General features: G+C 43.7%; 1 protein-coding gene and 1 pseudogene across 11 annotated transcripts in view; both read right to left on the bottom strand.

Annotated features, from left to right (window-relative positions):
- Window positions 1-3355: 3355 nt before the first annotated feature.
- Window positions 3356-18747, bottom strand: part of KIAA0753 (KIAA0753 ortholog) — a 60517-nt gene continuing 45125 nt past the window's right edge. For 8 of the 11 annotated variants that reach the window (XM_068531622.1, XM_068531621.1, XM_068531623.1 and 5 more), the window contains 3 exons: window positions 14405-14525; window positions 13679-13903; window positions 3356-4859 (listed from right to left, as the gene is read on the bottom strand). In XM_068531622.1, coding sequence (XP_068387723.1) covers window positions 4742-4859; window positions 13679-13903; window positions 14405-14525 — 464 coding nt within the window. In that variant the 3' untranslated portion in view covers window positions 3356-4741. Of the gene's footprint in view, window positions 4860-13678; window positions 13904-14404; window positions 14526-16155; window positions 16734-18747 lie in introns of those variants that run through there. The other 3 variants (XM_068531626.1, XM_068531631.1, XM_068531629.1) reach the window with 3 other exon arrangements.
- LOC137755029 (40S ribosomal protein S3a-like) lies at window positions 7634-9069 on the bottom strand (annotated as a pseudogene).

Genomic DNA, 18747 nt, shown 5'->3' with positions numbered 1-18747 from the left:
GAGAACCACGTTTCCTCCTGAGCCTGGCCCTGGAGCTTGGTCTGTAGGGGCCATAAAGGCAAGTGGCTGCACAGGTGCTGGTGGCCAGACTCATCTCCCCAGCTCTCTGGACTCCCAGCCTCCCATGCCATCTCGAGGAATCGTCTGCTGGGGGCCTCCTAGGTAATTCAGCCCAGGCTTAGGGAACCCTGGACCTGTGGGGTAGATGTCAGAGCCCAAGTGTCCAGGATCTGATGACAGTGTGTCAGAGCCGGACGCTGCTGGAATTCTCCCATTCCCAAATGGGATGCTGGGCAAGCTTCTAGACACAGGCACGGCGACCACAAGTGGGAGGCCTCAGGCTGACCTCACCCGCACCCAAGGGAAGGCAGAGGAATAGGGTGTGGATGGAAGATTCCAGGGAGACAACCAGAGCAGAAGGGAAATGCTTCTGGTCCAGGGAGGGGGCAGTGAGGGAGGCTGGGGAGGGGAGGGCGAGGAACGGCACAAGGTGCGAAGACACACCCAGAGGGGGTGCCGAGGTGCCCGGGGGAGGGCTGCAATGGAAGCAAAGGGAGACAGAGCCTGGGGAGGCAAAGGCTGTGACAGAGGGGCTCTGGGAGAGGGTGACTTCTCTTGGATCCAGGGCAGAATGGGAGGGGAGCAGCCCCTCAGTCAGTCCCCCGGGGAGAGCTGGGGCTCAGAGAAGGGTAGGAGGCGCAGGTGTCTTACTCATTTCATGGCGGCGGGACATGGAGGAGCCCAACCTCCGGACACCTGCTGGGGCATGGGGGTGGGGGGTCTGATTCAGTGGCGGGAAGGGATGGACCCAGCCACAGGAAAAGTCCAGCTGGGTGGATGGAAAGTTAGCCAGAAAAAAAGGTGAGAGGCAGCAGGTTCGGTTCAAGAAAAATCGATCAGGGTTACCAGGCGGATGGAGCACAGAAACAGCTAAGGGGACTCGAGGAAGAGCAGCGGATAGAGGGGGTTCACCAGAGAGGGTGGGGGCAACTTCGGGGCTCCCTGCTCCAGGCTGAGGGTCAGAGGCCACACTTGAGGCTCTGGGAAGACTGGTGAGAGCAGAGCAGGCCCAGTGTCACAGGAACAGGGCCCTGGGCAGGCTGGCAAGAGGGACCTAGAACCGGAGCCACAAAGCAAAGAGGAGGCCTGGCCACACAGCCAGCCCAAAGTCATTATCAGAGCTGCGAGCCTGGTCAGGGTGGGACCCGCACGGATGGACGAGTTGACTGAGATCACTTGGGCCTGACAGCCAGCCCGGGGCCCAACATGGGATTCCCTGGGGCCCTGACCAAAGACAATAGGAAGCCCTCAGGTTGTATGGTGGAAGCCCTTCCAGGCCAGCCGCATTATTAGGTTCAACCAACCAATAAACAGATGCGAGGTCTCTGCTCTTGAACCAGCAGAGCTGAATGGGAGAGGCCACTATTTAGGAAGATAGTGGTCGCACCGCTGCCTTCCTGCTGCTTCTCATGAGCCCCAAGAACTGAGAGCTCTCCAGCCCGCTGGCCCTCCCAGAGGGCGCTCCTGCGGTGACCCGTGCGTGGTGAGCAGACACCCCTGATTTACAGGGTTTGCGGGGAATTCTCATCAGTCCCTCAAGTTGCTGAAACAGAGTTCCTCAGAAACATTCAAGAGTTAAGGAAACCTACAGGGCACCACAGAGAAAACTGGAAGCTTTCCGACCGGGCTTAGAGCCCCTTCCTCTCCTCTGGGCCCTGGGCGCTTCGCTCAGACGCTCACTCTCGCCTTCCAGACCCACCAGCGCACAGTTCATGCCGCCTCCAGGCACTGCCTCTGGCTGCCCATTCCCTGCACACACACTCCCCTCAATTTCAGGGAAGCAGGAACTGTGAGCAAAGGAAGGGAGGGAGGAGAGGCAGAAAGGATGCTCCTCGCCGTCTCCCCTCCGACCCCCAGCACCAACAGGCAGAGGGGGAAGGGACCCCAGCATCAAGGCAGTCATTCCTGCGGTCCCCCATTCACTCCTCTGCCCTCTGCCCGAGCCCTGGGCGCCCCGCCACCCCACCCCCAGCCCACTCTGCAGCAGTTCTGGAAGTTCTGAGTTGGAATCCCTGACGCATCGGCACCTCGGAGATGGGATCTGCAGCTCCTCACAGGTGACATCCTACATCAGGTCACAGAAGATTCACACAGGTTTCTGCGGACTCTGCAGAGATGTGATAGAACCCCCATCCAAAACCAAAACCGACCCCAGGAAAAAGCATGCCTTCCTTCTTTCATTAACTCAAAAGAATTTACTGAGCACTAACTACCTGCTGGGCAGAGGCCTTGCCCTCAAGGAGCTGTACAGACTAGAGGCAAGTGTGGAAACAGGGAAGACCCCCTAGGGCCAGAGCTGTGAAGCTGGACAGGTCAGGAATTTCAGCATGTCCGTCCACTGGGACAGCCTATGTAACACAAATACTACGCTTATGCATTTCTCTGTTTCTGAAAATAACACGTGAATAGGTCAGGAGAAAACTGGAGGGGATTAGAGAATAACCTACACAGGATCAGCCTTTGCTCATGAAGAACAAAAATTCTAGAGGTCTGGGATAATTGCAAGGCTATAAACAGGAAAATTTATATTTTAAGGATTCAACTTCCATTTTCAAATGAAAGTTTTTATTTCTTGCAATTTACTTTTGCATCTTTGGAGAATGCTTTGGCCGAGGAGGTTCACTGTGGGCCAGGGCTATAAAGTAGACAGCAGACACGGAGGTAGGTGTAAGCCTCACCCATAGGAGTCAGAGACAGGGAGACCCAGCTGGTGGGAGGAGCAGGAGAGATACTGGAAACATCTGCAAGCAAAGGAGTCTGGACTTGACTCTTCAGCAGACAGGAGGTGCTTAGGAAAGGACTGCTTCAGACAACAGCGTCTAAGACATGTTGAGTGGACACAGGAAGAGGCAGGAGAATGCACTTGAGTGAACTCTCAAAACTTTGACACCTATCTTTATGGGACTAAGTGAATCCATGACCACGGTGCTGCTGAATATAGGCTTAGGTGATCAAATCATCTCCCCATTCTGTGCCTCATTTGATTCATCTACAAAATGGGAATAATAATGGTATCTACCACACACAGATATGAGGATTAAATAAGTTAATACAGGGAAGGCATTTAGAGCCATGCCTGGTACATAGTATGTGCTCAATAAAATGTTAGCTTTTTATTATCATTTATTTCTTTCTGGGAGTGGTGAGAGGTGGCAAATAATCCACTACGCTCATATTAAATATAAAAGTATTCTCAGTGGTTTCTGTAAATCACATTTCACTTTGCCTGGAAAAAAAAAAGGAGCTGTAAATTTTTTCAAACCGACATGCACATACTTTAAAATATTGAGTTTATTTAAAAAATGAGCACAGTCAAAACTGCCACACAAATTATCAATAACAGACACTCCTATCAAGTGTACGTATATAATTCCTCAAATAGAGGACCTTTAATTTCCCTTGAAGCCTTTTAAATTCTGAGTTTATATAAAATTAAGCAGGAAAACATTAACATTAAACAAAAATCAATTTTGCACAAATAAGTGTGATCAAGCAGCTTAAATTATCACCTGAAATACTTGTACTTCAGAGAAGAATCCCAGATGACAACACTATATGTGCTATAAAAGGATTCACATTATTCTGTGGGGTATGTCTCACATCACTCGTTCTCCACATTTCTTTCACCAGGCCCCAGGCAAAAAAGTGAGGGAAACTTTTTCAAGGCAGTGGCCTTATTTTATACACATTCCTTTTCTTTTTCTGAATCCAGAGTTTCTGAAAACACAGAGGCTTTTCTCTTGGTAAAATCTGACTTATAAGACGTTCGAGGACCAAGCTATTGTGGTTCTTAAAGTTTCTTCCTTTCTTGGGGGAGACCCTGTGGTCTTCACACTATCCAGATCTGTTTTCTCCTCCCACACAGGCTCCTTTTTGGTGTGGAAACACAGCAACTTGTGACCTCGGCAGAGAGGGGGGTGAGCTCTGTACCTCTGACCAGGCCCCAGAAGAAGGCCAGCCTCTCCTGATGTCCTCAAACTTCCTCTGAATTCAGAGTTCTGTATATCAGAATGTGTCAACCCACAGCGACAGAAGACTTGAGGAACTCAAAATGTGAAGAAGCACCTAGTAACTGAGAATTAGAGAAATGTGTGTTTATTGTTGTACACAGATAACTGCTGGGTTCCTATTTTAATGATGGAGCAGAGTTTTGGCAGCATAACTAAGTCCTGTGCTCAACACAAGTCTGTAACCCGGCAGGACAGGTGTCCTGGTAGGAAACTGTCAAAGAAGCAAACACGAGCCAGGTGATGGGACCAGACAGTAATTGCACTTGTGCTGGCATCAAGGCCACCCACAGATCAACAGTAACTTGAATCCCTGTGTGAAACAGACTTATCTGTTCTCTTTCAAAACGCTCTGATCACCAAACTGAGCCAGTGTAATGAACATGGTATTTCAATGGGAAAATTATACATTCAGAAAATATTATAGTCATAATTGATTCACGTTTCCTGGGCACTGATAAATATAACACATTCCATCATAAGCTACCAGAACCATTGCTCTGACAATGAGAAGATGCAAAGTGAGGATGGCCTCACTGGCACTTCCTTCCTTTCAGTGGGCAGCACCTTCTGGGCCTGGATGGACAGCTGAGGACAAAGATTTCCTGTGGCTAGTAGAAAGGGTGGTGCCGTCCCCTCACCAGTGACACTGGGGGCCCCACCTTGGAGAGCCTTTATGTAGCCGCCTCCAAGAATTCTGAGGTGAACACGGCTTCTGCATAATCTTCACACACATCCTGAAGTTCAGCAGCCACGGCCCCCAGAGCTTCATCTACAAGCTCTTCTGCAAAGCTGGAAGACAAACAACACAGCTAGAGGTACATACAGCCAAGTATGGGAGCCATTCTGTTACTCAGCGGAGGAACTTACCAAGTCACTTCTAAGATTTAAATGGAAACTCAAAAGGCCAAGATAATTTTAAAGAAGAAAAACAAGGTGAGAAGCCTGGCTTTCCTAGACATTAAGATGGTGGTGCTGAGATCCCAAAGTCAGGCTAGAGGGAGGGGCCTGTCATACACACAGGGCGGACCTCACCCTTGAGATGGTTGAAACCAGAGGTGACTGGAAACTAACTAGCTGCACCCCAGCCCCAATCCAGATCTACCCCCTACAGCTGCCCAACTGCCTGACAGAGGAAAGGGTGTGGGCCTTCTCTGTGGGGCGGGGGGCAGGAAATTCCAGGTTTCTCTCAACACACACATACACACACACCCATACGCACACACATTTTCCCGCCTCCAAACTGTTTGAGAGTAAGTTGCAGACTTGATATCCCTCAGGTACTTCTGGGTACATTTCCTAAAAACAAGGACATTCTCTTAAATAATCCTGATACAATTATAAAAATCTTAACATTAACACGGATACAATACTATTATCTAATCTTACCTACAGACCTTTTTCAAATTTTTGCCAACTGTCCAAAAAATGTCCTTTAAAAGAAAACATTTTCTAGTCCAGGATTCAGTGCAGGATCACATGTTGCATTCAGTGGCCACATCTCTTTAGTCTATTTTCATCTAGAATCACTCTTCAATCTTTGTCTTTCACGACCTTAACATTTTTTGAAGAGTAAAGGCTATTTTTTTTTTGTTTGTTTTAGAATGTCCCTCAATTTGGGTTTGTCAGGTTCAGGTTCTACATTTTGGGGACAAATGTCCAGAAGGGTTACTGTGTCCCTCAATACATCTATTTGTCTTACTATGATGAGTGTTAATTTCTATCGCACAGTTACGCTGATGTCTGCCAGGTTTCTCCCTTGTAAAGTCACTATTTTCCCTTTGTAATTAATACTTACATTGCAGGGAGATACTTTGAGACTATGTAAATATCCTGTTTCTCATCAAACTTGCTGAATCAATTATTACAGGGTTGCCAACACTGATTTTCTAATTCTGTCATTCCCAACTACATGGAAGAGCTTTCCCTTCTCTATTACTTATTTATGTGTTTATATCGGCTTGGTCTTACACATTCTTATTTTATTCAACAGTTTGTAATCTGTTTCTATTATTACTTATTTTGATACTCAAAGTGTCCCAGATTGGCCAGTAGGAGCCCCTTCAAGCCAGCTCCCAGGTCCTCTTGGCATGTCCCCATCATTCTTTGAACACTTCCTTTCTGCCACACGATGTTTCAGCCTCATCTTACATTTTCCCAGCCCCAGTCTTGGAATCGGCCATTTCTCCGAGGAGCCCTGGTACCTTTTCATGGAGAAGAGTATTTAGAAACCAAAATCTGGGTACTAAGTGTGCTCATTGCTACTAAGTATGCCATCGCTTCTAGGCCCTCTCACCAGATAGACTCGGACAGACAAACAGACACATAGACACACACCCCATGTCTATTTCTATATCTATCAAAAACCATAAATTCATAATACCTTCAATCCCACTTCAAAACAGGAGATTCATTCTAGCCTTCCCCCAGAAACCTGGCTCTCATTATTCACAATATACTTATTTACTTGATCAACCCTAAAATATAGAGAAAGTAGTTTTAGAATTGTTAACCCATGCTGCTGGGTAAAAGAAACCTACTTATTAGAATCTAATATGTGTTTACAGTCTTTTTGTCTTTAGCCAGAAGGTACAGAGTCAAAATACTGCATTCAAAAGTAACTCAGACAAGGCCTTATCTGTATGTATCCCTTTAGTATGGTTATTTCTTGGAAATACAGTTAGTGTCATATTTCTTTTTGTATTCCAATTTAGGGTCAACCTCCACTGCCCCCCCATCCTTGATGATTTGGAGGGATGTATAGGAAACATTAACAGTTCCAAAAGTCAGAATTATACAAAAGAGGTAAACAAAGGTTAAGTGTCCTTCCCCTTCTCTCATCCCTTCTACCCTGATTCCTGTCCCAGCTGTTTTATTTTGGCTAATCTGACAATCTTTTGTCTTTTAATTGGTGTGTATAGTTCTTTTTCACTTAATGTAATTCTGATATATGTGAGCTTCTACTACTAAAATACTACGTACTTTCTATTTGTCTATTTGTTCTCTCTTCTTTCTTGCCTTTTTTAGGATTTTGTGATTGTTTAAATTACATTCTTTCCTCACTATTAACTTGGATTTTAAACACTCTTACTATTCTTTTAGTGGCCACTCTAGATTACAATAAGCATCCTTGACTTAAAGTCTAACACTAATCGATATTCTTACCATTTCCCCAGACAATGCAAGAACCTAATTAGAATACTAACTCTATTTATCCCCTTCCCAATTTATATGCTATTTTTATCGTGTATTTCAGATGTATATATACATACATATACACACCCATAAGACATCAGTTTTTTGTTTTATACAGTCAATATTCACTTACCTACATGTTGACTTTTTCTTAATTCATGCCTTCCCCTATTTCTGACTTTTCATCTGTGACTGTTTTTGCTCTGCCTGAAAAATACCCTTTTAATGTTTCCTATAGTGACGGTCTACTGGTAATAAATTTTCTCAGCTTTGTTTAGAACTTTTATTGCCTTCCTTCTTGAAATACATTTCACTGGGCTTAGATCCAAATTGGTAGCTTTCTCTTTTAGAACTTTAAAAAATACACCAGGTCATCCAGCTTCCATTGTTTCTGTTTCTCCTTTTTCCTTCCTCGGGCTGATTTTAAGATTTTCTCTTTGTCTTTCATTTTCCAACAATACTATGATATTCTACATATGGATTTCTTTTATTTTTCTTGCTTGGGGCATTTAGAGCTTCTTGAATCTATGGCTTGATGTCTTTTGTTATTTGGGGAAGTTATCAGCCGTTATCTCCATGGATGTGGTTTCTGCCCCATTCTCTCTCTCTCCTCTCCTTCCGTGACTCCAGCCACATGGATATTAGACCTTGTCCCTTTATTCTCCATGTCCCTCATCCTCTCTTCTTTATTTTCCTCTTTCTGGGTGTCTCCGTGCATCACACTGGATATTTTCTTCTGTCTTCTGTCCCAAGTCTCTAATTTTTTTTTTCCATAAATAAGATCTTTTATTTGTCACCATTAAAAGTCTGAATTTTCAGCAGATCCTTGGCTCATGTCCATCAGCTCGTTCAACTCGAGCACCTGCCTCGTCCCCAGTAGCTTTTCCAGAACTACTACCTTCACCACGTAGCTCCATGAGTCTTCCCAATTCAAACTTGGGCTTCTTCAGCATTTTTACCTTTCTAACAATGACATCATGGAACAGATAAATAGATTGGCAAGCCTTTTCCATGTCTTTTCCAATGCTGTCTGGAATCCATTGATTGACCACCTCTTTCAAGTCATTTGTCTGCACCTCTCGGGTCATGATTTCCCTCATCTTCTTGCAGATCTGGCAGACCTGCTGGTGCTGGGCATAAAAGGTCTTCCGAATCTGACTGTTGCGTTTTTTAGTAAAACCCACACAGAACAGATGAAGCAAATAGCCATCATTAGTCTTGACACCCACGTGAGCTTCAATCATGGTCTGACATTTTTGACCATGGAGCACATTTTGTCACGGGTAAGATCCATGCCACGGAAATCAGTCAGGCAGTATTTGCCCTGAACATCCTCAGTAATTAGCTTGAATTTTCTAAATGCAAACTCATCATTCTGCAGATCAGCAAGGCTCACTTCAAAAACACAACACTTGAGGCCATCAGATGCAATTTTGGTTCCCTGAGTTCTTGTGACTAGTGTTTTCCCAATATTTCTTACATTGAACATAGCTGGTGCTTTCACATCATACCAATCTTCCTTAGAAAATGGGTCAACCACTTTCTTCTTGGCTCCCTTTTTGCCGCCTTTCATAAGACTCCTGTTCTTGCTGACGCCATGTGCTGCTCAGAGAGCCAAAAGGCTCTAATTTTTTCTTTTGATGTGTCTAATTTGCTATTAAGTCCATCCAATGAGTTGCTCATTTCAGAATTTGTATTTTTCAGTTCTAGAACGTCCACGTGGATTTAGTTTAGTTCCCAGTTCTCTGCCAAAATTCTAAATTGTGTCCTTTTATCTCTATGCATATAGTAGGCACAGTTATTCCAATATCTGTGCCCAGTGGCTCTAATATGTGGAGCTGCTGTGGGTCTGTTCTTGTTATTGTCATGTCTCTCTGTTGCCTGCTTTTTTTTTTTACCATATACCAGACACTGAATTTGAAAATTGCAGAAATAATTTCAATCCTAAGATGATATTATAAATCTTCAGAGAAAAGTTAAGTTTGCTTCTGCTCGGTGCCTGTGGGGCAACAATCTAGAATCACCTCAATGCAATCTCAGGAAGTGAGACGACGTGGAGCTGAGTGGAGTCCTGAGAGGGCCTGCCGGCATCCCGGTCGCCCTTATTCCAGAGTGCCACCCTTCAGGGTCCCAATCAGAAACGAGCAAAGTTCATCGGGCCAGTTCCCCGCCCTTGGCAAGCCCTTAATTTCCACCTCTGTCCTCTGATCTGAAAAGGCCATTGAAAGTGCCATTCATCTTCCTCCAGAACCGACAATCCAGTGCCAGACACGGGCTAACTTCCCTGGGTCTCTGTCTTCTCGGGATCCTGGCCCAGTTATTCTTCATTACCTAGTTAACTTCCTGGTGCCGTCAAGCACATATGTTTTATTTTTAATCTAGCTTTTCTATAAACAGTTATCCTCAGTGGGAGAGGCGGTCCAAATTACCAAGTGTGTCATTACTAGAAGCAGAAGTGATTACTTTGTTTTTATGCTTGCTTTGCTTTCTATATTCCTATCACTAATTCATCCCCAAACTATGAGAGAAATACAAAGGTGCTCCCAATACACTCAAACACATGACGTAATGTATCTGTTTTCTTCTTTTTTAACCTTCCTCACGCTGGCTTCCCCCTCTGGAAACTATTCCTCCTGGAGCCCTCTGTCCTCCTGACTCCAATCTAGACTAGCTGCTTTCTATGCTCACTGAAAAATTCTCTTAGAAATAGCTTTTGCCATTTTCCTGGAAGTTCCATGTTGGAGTCTTAAGTTCCCTAAATCCCGTCTTCCTCCTTCTCACTGTGCACCTTGTGCTGGCGGCACACACCCTCTGGTAGCCTACTGAGAAACAGTGCATGGGAACTACATTCTTGGACACTTTGCATACCTTAAACTGTCTTTATTCTACCCTTTTATTTAATCAATAATTTAGCTGAGTACAGAATTCTAGGGTAAACATGGGAAGTATGCTCTAATATCTTCTAGCAGGGTTGCTACTGACAACAATATGCCATTCTCATTTCTGATTATTTGAATGTGCCCAGTTTTAACCCTCTGGAACCTTCTGTCATCTTCTCCTTACATTGGGATGCCCACCTATCCTTTGCACAACAACGTGCCGTGATGTGTTCTGTTCTGTTTATTTATTCAGTTATTCACTCACTCACTCACTCACAGTGGACAACTGGCGAACCCTTTCAATCCAGAGACTAACAACCTTCTGGGGATTTTTCTTATAGTATTTCCTCAATAATTTTCCATTCCTCCTTTTTCCCTGTTTTCACATTCTGGAACTCCTATTATTCAGATGTTTTCTCTGTTATAATAGCCTATGTAGCTTTCATGGTTTTCAGCAAATGTCTGGATCTCTTAGCAATTTGCTATATTCAAGAATGAGAGTTTCAACTAAGTCTCCTACTTTCTGACCCCCTGGACCCCTGCATCTAGTGCTTCTCATTCCCGAGTCTTACCAAGGTTCTTCTGCACAAATCAGCTAGGGTCTTGGCTCCACCCTCATCAGGTACTTGGCTCTCTCTGGTCTGCTAAGTCACTTGCCATTTGTCTAACTGCTTCATGGCTTCCAAAATTTTCTTGCTATTTCTTATTTGCTGTCATTTATGGTTTCATGCCTTTTATTTAGTCTTTCAGTGGCATAGAGTGGGCTAGGGATATAGGGAGTAGAGATAAATCATATGTTCAATCTGTCCTTTTCAACCAGAAGTCTCCTGATTTGTTTTTCAAACAAGAAATCTTTAAGAGTTTGCTTTCATTAAAAGCATTATCACCTTAAGCCTTTCCTTCCAGAATCACTCTTTTATTTACATCCAGTTTATATCACCTGCCCCATCTGACCACCGGAACAGTGCTTTTCTCCACGTGGAGGGAGGAGTGGAGACATTAAAAGAAAGAGAAAAACTCAGCTTACTTCTCCCTCACCCAAGAGGCTATCAGATGAAGTCAACTGTCTTTGGATACTTTTTCAAGATTTGATCAATATACTTCTCATCTGTGGAACACTCAAATAAGAAACAAAACAAGAGAGATCAAAAACAGAGCTAGAATATTTAGATGTGCCGTCACTTGAGGGTCAAGGACAGGAGAGGAGAACATCCGTGAAGTTCAGGCGTATTTTAACAGATCTGACCTCAACATCTTAACTTATTAGTCCTTATAAACTGAGAGAGCTTTTCCTACATCTACAGAACAACTATGAACAAAATGTATCGTTAATCAAGTGGTAAGAACACATAAGGAACAGTCTATCTTCCTTAGCTTATTTTGGATTTCCCAAGATGCCAGTTAGCCTAACCAATCCAGACAGGTTCTGTGCAAACCAGTGAGTATGCTACAGGACTGCGTGTTAACACACGGAAGCAAGTCAAGTGTACCTACCCTCCTCTCCAGATAATAAATGCGCATCTCAACAGAACAAAGGGTCTCATATGCTTTGAAAGGTATGTATACTAAGAGAAGTCCCAGGACTTCAGGCTAAACCTGAGAGGTAGAACGTAAGTGATTATCTCTGATCCCACCCAAAAGCCCACCAAAATAAAAGGAGATAAATGAACACATAAATCTACAAGGAGAAAAAGACAAAACTAGATGAGAAATGTCCAAGATTTTCGGAAGATAAAAAGCACACGGAAGAATCAAAATTGACTCAGCAGTACAGAGGAAAAATACAGAGGAACCTGAAACCTTAGGGTACATAGAGGGAGATGCCAAGGAAAAGCAAGCTGATCTGTCTCACAAAACATGTCTCACAGAAAGACTCTGGAAGTAAGAGAACCAGGAACCATGAAAGTGGAATGAAGGATCTGGTAGGAAATGAGGCAACTGGCTGAGAATCTGCAGAACAAGCAGTTAGACTGATGGGTCTCCACATCTGCTCCTGGCAGCTACCTGACAATCCCTGCTTGACCCCCACAAAAAAAGGAAGGTATATTCTTTGGAAAAAATAAACCAGTAATTTGGGACTTTCCTGGTGGTGCAGTGGTTAAGAATCCGCCTGCTAATGCAGGGGACGTGGGTTTGAGCCCTGGTCCGGGAAGATCCCACATGCCGCGGAGCAACTAAGCCCGTGAGCCACAACTACTGAGCCTGTGCTCTAGAGCTCGCGAGCCACAACTACTGAGCCCGTGTGCCACAACTACTGAAGCCCGTGCGCCTAGAGTCCGCACTCTGCAACAAGAGAAGCCACCGCAATGAGAAGCCCACACACCGCAACGAAGAGTAGCCCCTGCTCACCGCAACTAGAGAAAGCCCGCGCGCAGCAACGAAGACCCAGCACAGCCAAAAATAAATAAAGTAATAAACCAGTAATTTAAAACCCAGCCAAATCATCAATCAAGTATAAAGATAGACACCTTCAAACATGTTAAGTCTCAAGAAATGTCCTCTAATACACAAAGCAGGATAGGCTCCATCAAAGTAAGAGAGTAAACCAAGAAAGAGGAGGACACGTGCAAACAGAAAACAAGGACCCGAACATGGGAGGGAGAATCCCACACTCAGTGTGGTTCCCAGGACAAGCACCACACTGTAGACCTAGAAAGCGGCTGGGCCAGACTGAGAGAGAAGGAAAGAGGGCCTCAGGACAAAGAGTGGGGGGTGGAGGCGAGAAACAGAGATTAATCAACATATCTGATCATGAGGAAAATTATGTTCAGACGTGTTGGCTAGTATGTGGGGAATGATAATAAATACATAAAAGAATAAGCAAATTAAAAAGAGGCAATTATTAACTCCTGGAATACGTTTGAAACTTGTTCAAGAAAGAAATGTAATCATGGTATACTGCTTGGCTCAATGATGAAGATTATCTGCATGTATGTAATAAAGTGATACTCATGAGGAAGTTAAATTTGGGCCCCATTTTAAAAGAAGGAATTTGCACACATCTTTCAATTAACTATTTACGTAAAAGAAGGCTACCCATTCTTCAAGTATTTAGTAGCAGTGGAACTGTTTTCTGACTGCACAAAACTCCCCGTCTCAGGGGAGGTGACAGCCAGAAGGAGAAGGTTAAGTGTAGCAAAGTCTGTAGGCCTGCTGCTCCTAGTGTAAGTTTGTCCCGACCGAGAAGATTTCATGATCATAACTGTTTCCTGCCCAGTAATAATCTGTGTTCTCTGACGACACGGCCCTCAGTAACAGCAACAGGAAACCCGTCCTGACTTGAATATTGTGCCTCTACCTAAGGAGGGGAGTCTGCAGAACGCTCCTTCGGATGCCATCAGCCATGCCATTTTCCAATCTCCTCTCCCTGAAGAAAGGCATTTAGCAGAGAAAGCCTGTTCGCTAGCCCCAAAGCAGCCACTGGAACTCCAGGGCACAAAAGCACAGCCTGAGACCCTGGCCAGGCCTTTCTCCAGCCTTTCCGTAAGTTGACACGTGGCACCCAGTTCCTTAACAAAGCACAAACCTTCTACTGACCTTTCAGCTATCAGCCACGGGTTGAAGGAGCCCACAGCCTCGTGCGCAATAACTCGGAGGTACTGCTCGAAGCGGCGGCAGTAGTCACCGATGCTGTGCCGCATGCCCCGCGGGACAAAGAGGGCAGCTCGGCCTTTCCTCTGCTGAGCACCTTCTGAAAGGGAGAGGAGGGGAGTCTCTCTCTTCTCCGGTCTCTCCTCTGTTCCCACACTTTCATCTAGGGAACTGAGAGCAAATAAAAATGATGAGAGCATTCAAAATCATCTGCAAGCGAGGGTAAACTGTTAATTCACCCTGATGGTTTGACAACCAAAGGTTTACCTTCATTTCCCTTCCTCACACTGAACAATACGCAACATCTTATCACCACTCATTGTTTCTCCTTCACACCGGACTAACCCTCCACACAGGAGGAACATGTGTCCCACGGACAAAAGAATTCTTAAAAGCAGATCTTGCAGTAATTACCTGCACAATCACCTGTGCCAGTGTGATGCTTTCAATCGTAAAAACCAGCTAAATGTTACTGAAAGGATCCTTAAGATGCAACACACTCAATTCCCATCTTATAAGCACTACTATTTTACTGGGCCATCTTGGAGTTTGTCAAGATCTTGGTCAAAAGAAGGATCTCTCTCTGTCTTGTGGTAATTGAAGGAATGTGAAATCTAACAACATCAAAGGCAACCAACTACAATGAAATCAGACAGTCTCGTTACCACTTACGTGCCACTGCAGGGCCTTTCTAACACGATGTTCACGTCTGGGTCTTTGCGAGCTGCTGTTTTTGTGATCCTGATTGGATGAGGAGAAAGACACCTTTCACTTACTGCTGGGATTTTTTGGTCTAGAAAAGGAGAAGCATAAAATGACTGCATATAAAGAAATGCTGGTGTATATATCAGAGCTGTCTTAGTGGCCAATAACCTGTGAGGAAGTCATGGGCACATCTCTTAAGCATAAAGGTTGCATTAGCAGTGCAAAGGGAAAAAAGTGCCCTTTGTTTTAAATGAAAAGGGGAATTTAGAAGTCCCCAAGAGGGACTTCCGTGGTGGTCCAGTGGTTGAGGATCTGTCTTGCAATACAGGGGACACCAGTTCGATCCCCGGTCGGGGAACTAAGATCCCACATGCTGCGGGGCAATTCAGCCTGTGTGCCACAAGTGCAGAGCCTGCACACCACAACTGGAGAGCCCGAGTGCCGCAACTACTGAGGCTGTACCCTCTGGAGCTCACGTGCCACAACTAGAGAGCCCACGCGCCACAACTAGAGAGAAGCTTGCGCACCGCAGCAAGGAGCCCACATGCTGCAACAGAAGATCCCGCATGCCGCAACTAAGACCCGATGCAGCCAAAAAATAAATTAATAAATAATATTAAGGGGACTGTCCTTAAAAAAATAAAAGTTACCAAGAAACAAACCAATGAGGAGTCAGTTTTAAGAAATAAAGAACTTGTTTAAAAGCTTCTGCCAGCTCTCTGGAAGACTCTTCGAAGAGGTCTGTGCAAAGCCAGGTTCCATTAGGATCCAGCCCCCATTCCGAGGAGTCTTAAGCCGTTGGGTTTGTTTTTTAACCTTTAAATGATTTGATTACTGGAGAAGGAAAAAAACCACTCACACCTGAACACTTAATTAGCTGATTTAATTTGTCTCTGGGCTTCTCTGGAAAAATCTGCATGATGATAGTCAAAACATTAACTTATTAACTATACTTTGCAGGCTTGACAGCTCTTTTGAGTTTTGGATTATTTATCATTTTAAATGCATTTCAAATGTAGAATTCCACTACTGGGCATATACCCAGAGAAAATGATAATTCAAAAAGACACATGCACCCCAATGTTCATTGCAGCACTATTTACAATAGCCAGGTCATGGAAGCAACCTAAATGCCCATCAACAGATGAATGGATAAAGAAGATGTGGTACATACATACAATGGAATATTACTCAGCCATAAAAAGGAATGAAATTGGGTCATTTGTAGAGATGTGGATGGACCTAGAGACTGTCATACAGACTGAAGTAAGTCAGAAAGAGAAAAACAAATATCATATATTAACGCATTTATGTGGAATCTAGAAAAATGGTACAGATGAACTGGTTTGCAAGGCAGAAAGAGACACAGATGTAGAGAACAAACGTATGGACACCAAGGGGGGAAAGCGGGGTGGGGGGGATGAATTGGGAGATTGGAATTGACATATATATACTAATATGTGTAAAATAGGTAACTAATAAAAAAATGTAGAATCTCTGACTCGCATATTTATATGCTTATGATTTTTTACGCTCAGAAATACTGCATAAGTCAGTTTTTGTAAAAATATTACTGAGAGTACAATCAATTTTCAATTGATTTCAGAAAAGAGAAGATAAGAGATATAGATTCGGCACTGCACAATTCAAAAATCACTTTAAATTTGGTTTTTGTGATGCAACTGAACATACAATCAGAACAATTAGAAACAGAGGGTTCTTACGAGGATTTCATGATTCTGGATTTAAAGTGTCCAAAAATTCATTTCAGTTCCTGGTGTTCTACAGAGCTCCTTTTAAATGCATACCTAGACTCTAGCAGAGTCAGAGATAGTGACTAACAATTTAAATTGTCCTTGAAAAAGAGAACACCGACTCCTTGGTAAGGCTGTCTTCTGCATGATGCAACCTGACTGTGGCCACTGGCCAAACCATCAGTGAAACAGTCGCCCTTCAACATTTCCCTCTCCTCTGCTTCCTTACGAAAAGATGCCCACTGATTCACTAAGCAATGATTAGAAGGGTCCTCCCTGTGCCAGGCCCATGCTAGGTACAGTTGGGACACAACTGAATATGACAAAACTCTCTGGCCTCAAAGATTCTGTGGCTTCTTTGGGAGAGATAAAGAGCTCTAACAGGGTAGGACATGCCAAAAGTCTATGGGAGTTCACAGGAAGGGAGCAAAGTTCCAGCCCAGGAAAGCCAGGAAAAGCACTGCCGAGTAGGATCACGCGAGCCGGGCCTCGAAGAATGGTTCAGCTGTCATGTGATGATGAAAATGGAAGCTGGAGTAGGGCTGGGGGAAAGAGAGAACGACATGAACAAAGAATAGCGCTGGAAAAATTACAGAAGACAAAAGGAACAAATTTGTATTGTGTTTAGATGGCTCATCTTTCTGTCAAAATTTGACATGGAGAATACTTTTCCTAAGACAATACCCCAAACTCACATTCTAAAAAAAGTATATATACATAAGCTGCTGTTGTAAACCTTCTATATCCACAATTTCCTTTACTTCTCTTAATACTCATAGTACTGAAATTCCTTTAGAGGTAACGTTTAACCACATTTTATTTTCCTCCTTTCATTGAGTAAAGTAATAACTGATAAGCATGTGTCAAAGAGAATTTGAGTAACACTTCCCAGCCCAAATTGTGACAGTAGCCTAGCAACTGCAGCCAAAACGCCTATGTATGAATTTTTTAAAGTGGAAGAGAAAAGTGAAAGTCTTTTCAACAAACAGAGCAAGAACAAGTGGATATCCATTAGTGGAAAAAAAAAAAGAACCTCAACCTCTACCTCAAACCACAGGCAAACTTTTATTCAAGATGGATCATAGGCCTACACATAAAAGCTAAAACCATAAAGCTTCTAGAGGAAAACAAGAGCCTCTCTTCTCAACTTGGGAGTAGGCAAAGGTTTATTAGATCAGAGAAAGCAAAAACTATACAAGAAAAAATGGATAGCTTAGACTTTATCAAAATTTAAAATGTCTGCTCATAATAAAACACATTTGAGAAAATAAATACGTGAGCTATACATGGGGAAGAATGTTTGCAGATATTCGCTGGAGGAGATTAGTGACTGCTGGGATGAGGGGAGGGAGAATGAGGGGTGATGCCACTGGATGCAGGGCTTCTTTTCAGTGATGAAAATGTTCTGCAATTAGCAATGACATCTGCACAATTCTGTAAATATACTAAAAATTACTGAACTCTTTAAAAGGGTGAATTTTATGGTATGTGAATGACATCCAATAAAGCTGTTTTGAAAACAAACAAACTATATATATATATGACAAAGAACTCAAACCCAAAATGCATAAAGAATTCTTACAACTCAAAAATAAAAAGACAATCCAATTTTTTTAAATGTACAAAAGATTTGGACACTTCACAAAGGAAGATATACAAGTGACTAATAATTACTTGAAAATGTTCTAAACGTCATTATTCACCAAGGAAATGAAATTAAAGCCATAAAGAGATATTGCTACAGGCCCACCAGAATGGTTACAATGAAAAAGACTGGGGCTTCCCTGGTGGCGCAGTGGTTAAGAATCCGCCTGCCAATGCAGGGGACACGGGTTCGAGCCCTGGTCTGGGAAGATCCCACATGCCGCGGAGCAACTAAGCCCGTGAGCCACAACTACTGAGCTTGCGCGTCTGGAGCCTGTGCTCCGCAACAAAAGAGGCCGCGACAGTGATAGGCCCGCGCACCGCGATGAAGAGTGGCCCCTGCTCGCCGCAACTGGAGAAAGCCCTCACACAGAAACAAAGACCCAACACAGCCAAAAATAAATAAATAAATAAATTTATGAAAAAGACTGACAATTCAAATACTGGCAAAGATCTCTAGCAACAGGAACTCAATGTAGATGGGCGTGTAAAACGGTACAGCCACTTTGGGGAAAGGTTTAGCAGTTTTTTATAAAGTTAAACATGTACCTATCCCATAACCTGGCAAGTCTACTCAGGTGTTCATCCAAGAAAAATGAAAACTTATGTCCATACAAAGACTATACATGAATACACCCATAGCAGATGTATTTCTAATAGCCCCAAACTAGAAACAACCAAATGCAGATCTACAGGCAAATGGATAAACTAGATGTGGTACATGCATACGATGGAATACTACTCAGCAATAAAAAGGAATGAACACTGATAAAAAGTGTGGTAGGCTGCACACTGGCTCCACATTCTATTCCCTGGAACCTGTTAATGTCCCCTCTCTGGCAAGAGGGACTTTAAGGATCTTGAGATGGGGAGAGTGACCTGGATCACTGGGGTGGCCCCTAAATGTAATCA

This window comes from Eschrichtius robustus, chromosome 20 (genome assembly GCF_028021215.1).
Source record: "Eschrichtius robustus isolate mEscRob2 chromosome 20, mEscRob2.pri, whole genome shotgun sequence".
NCBI lineage: Eukaryota > Metazoa > Chordata > Mammalia > Artiodactyla > Eschrichtiidae > Eschrichtius > Eschrichtius robustus.
This window is presented reverse-complemented; position numbering and strand designations above follow the sequence as displayed.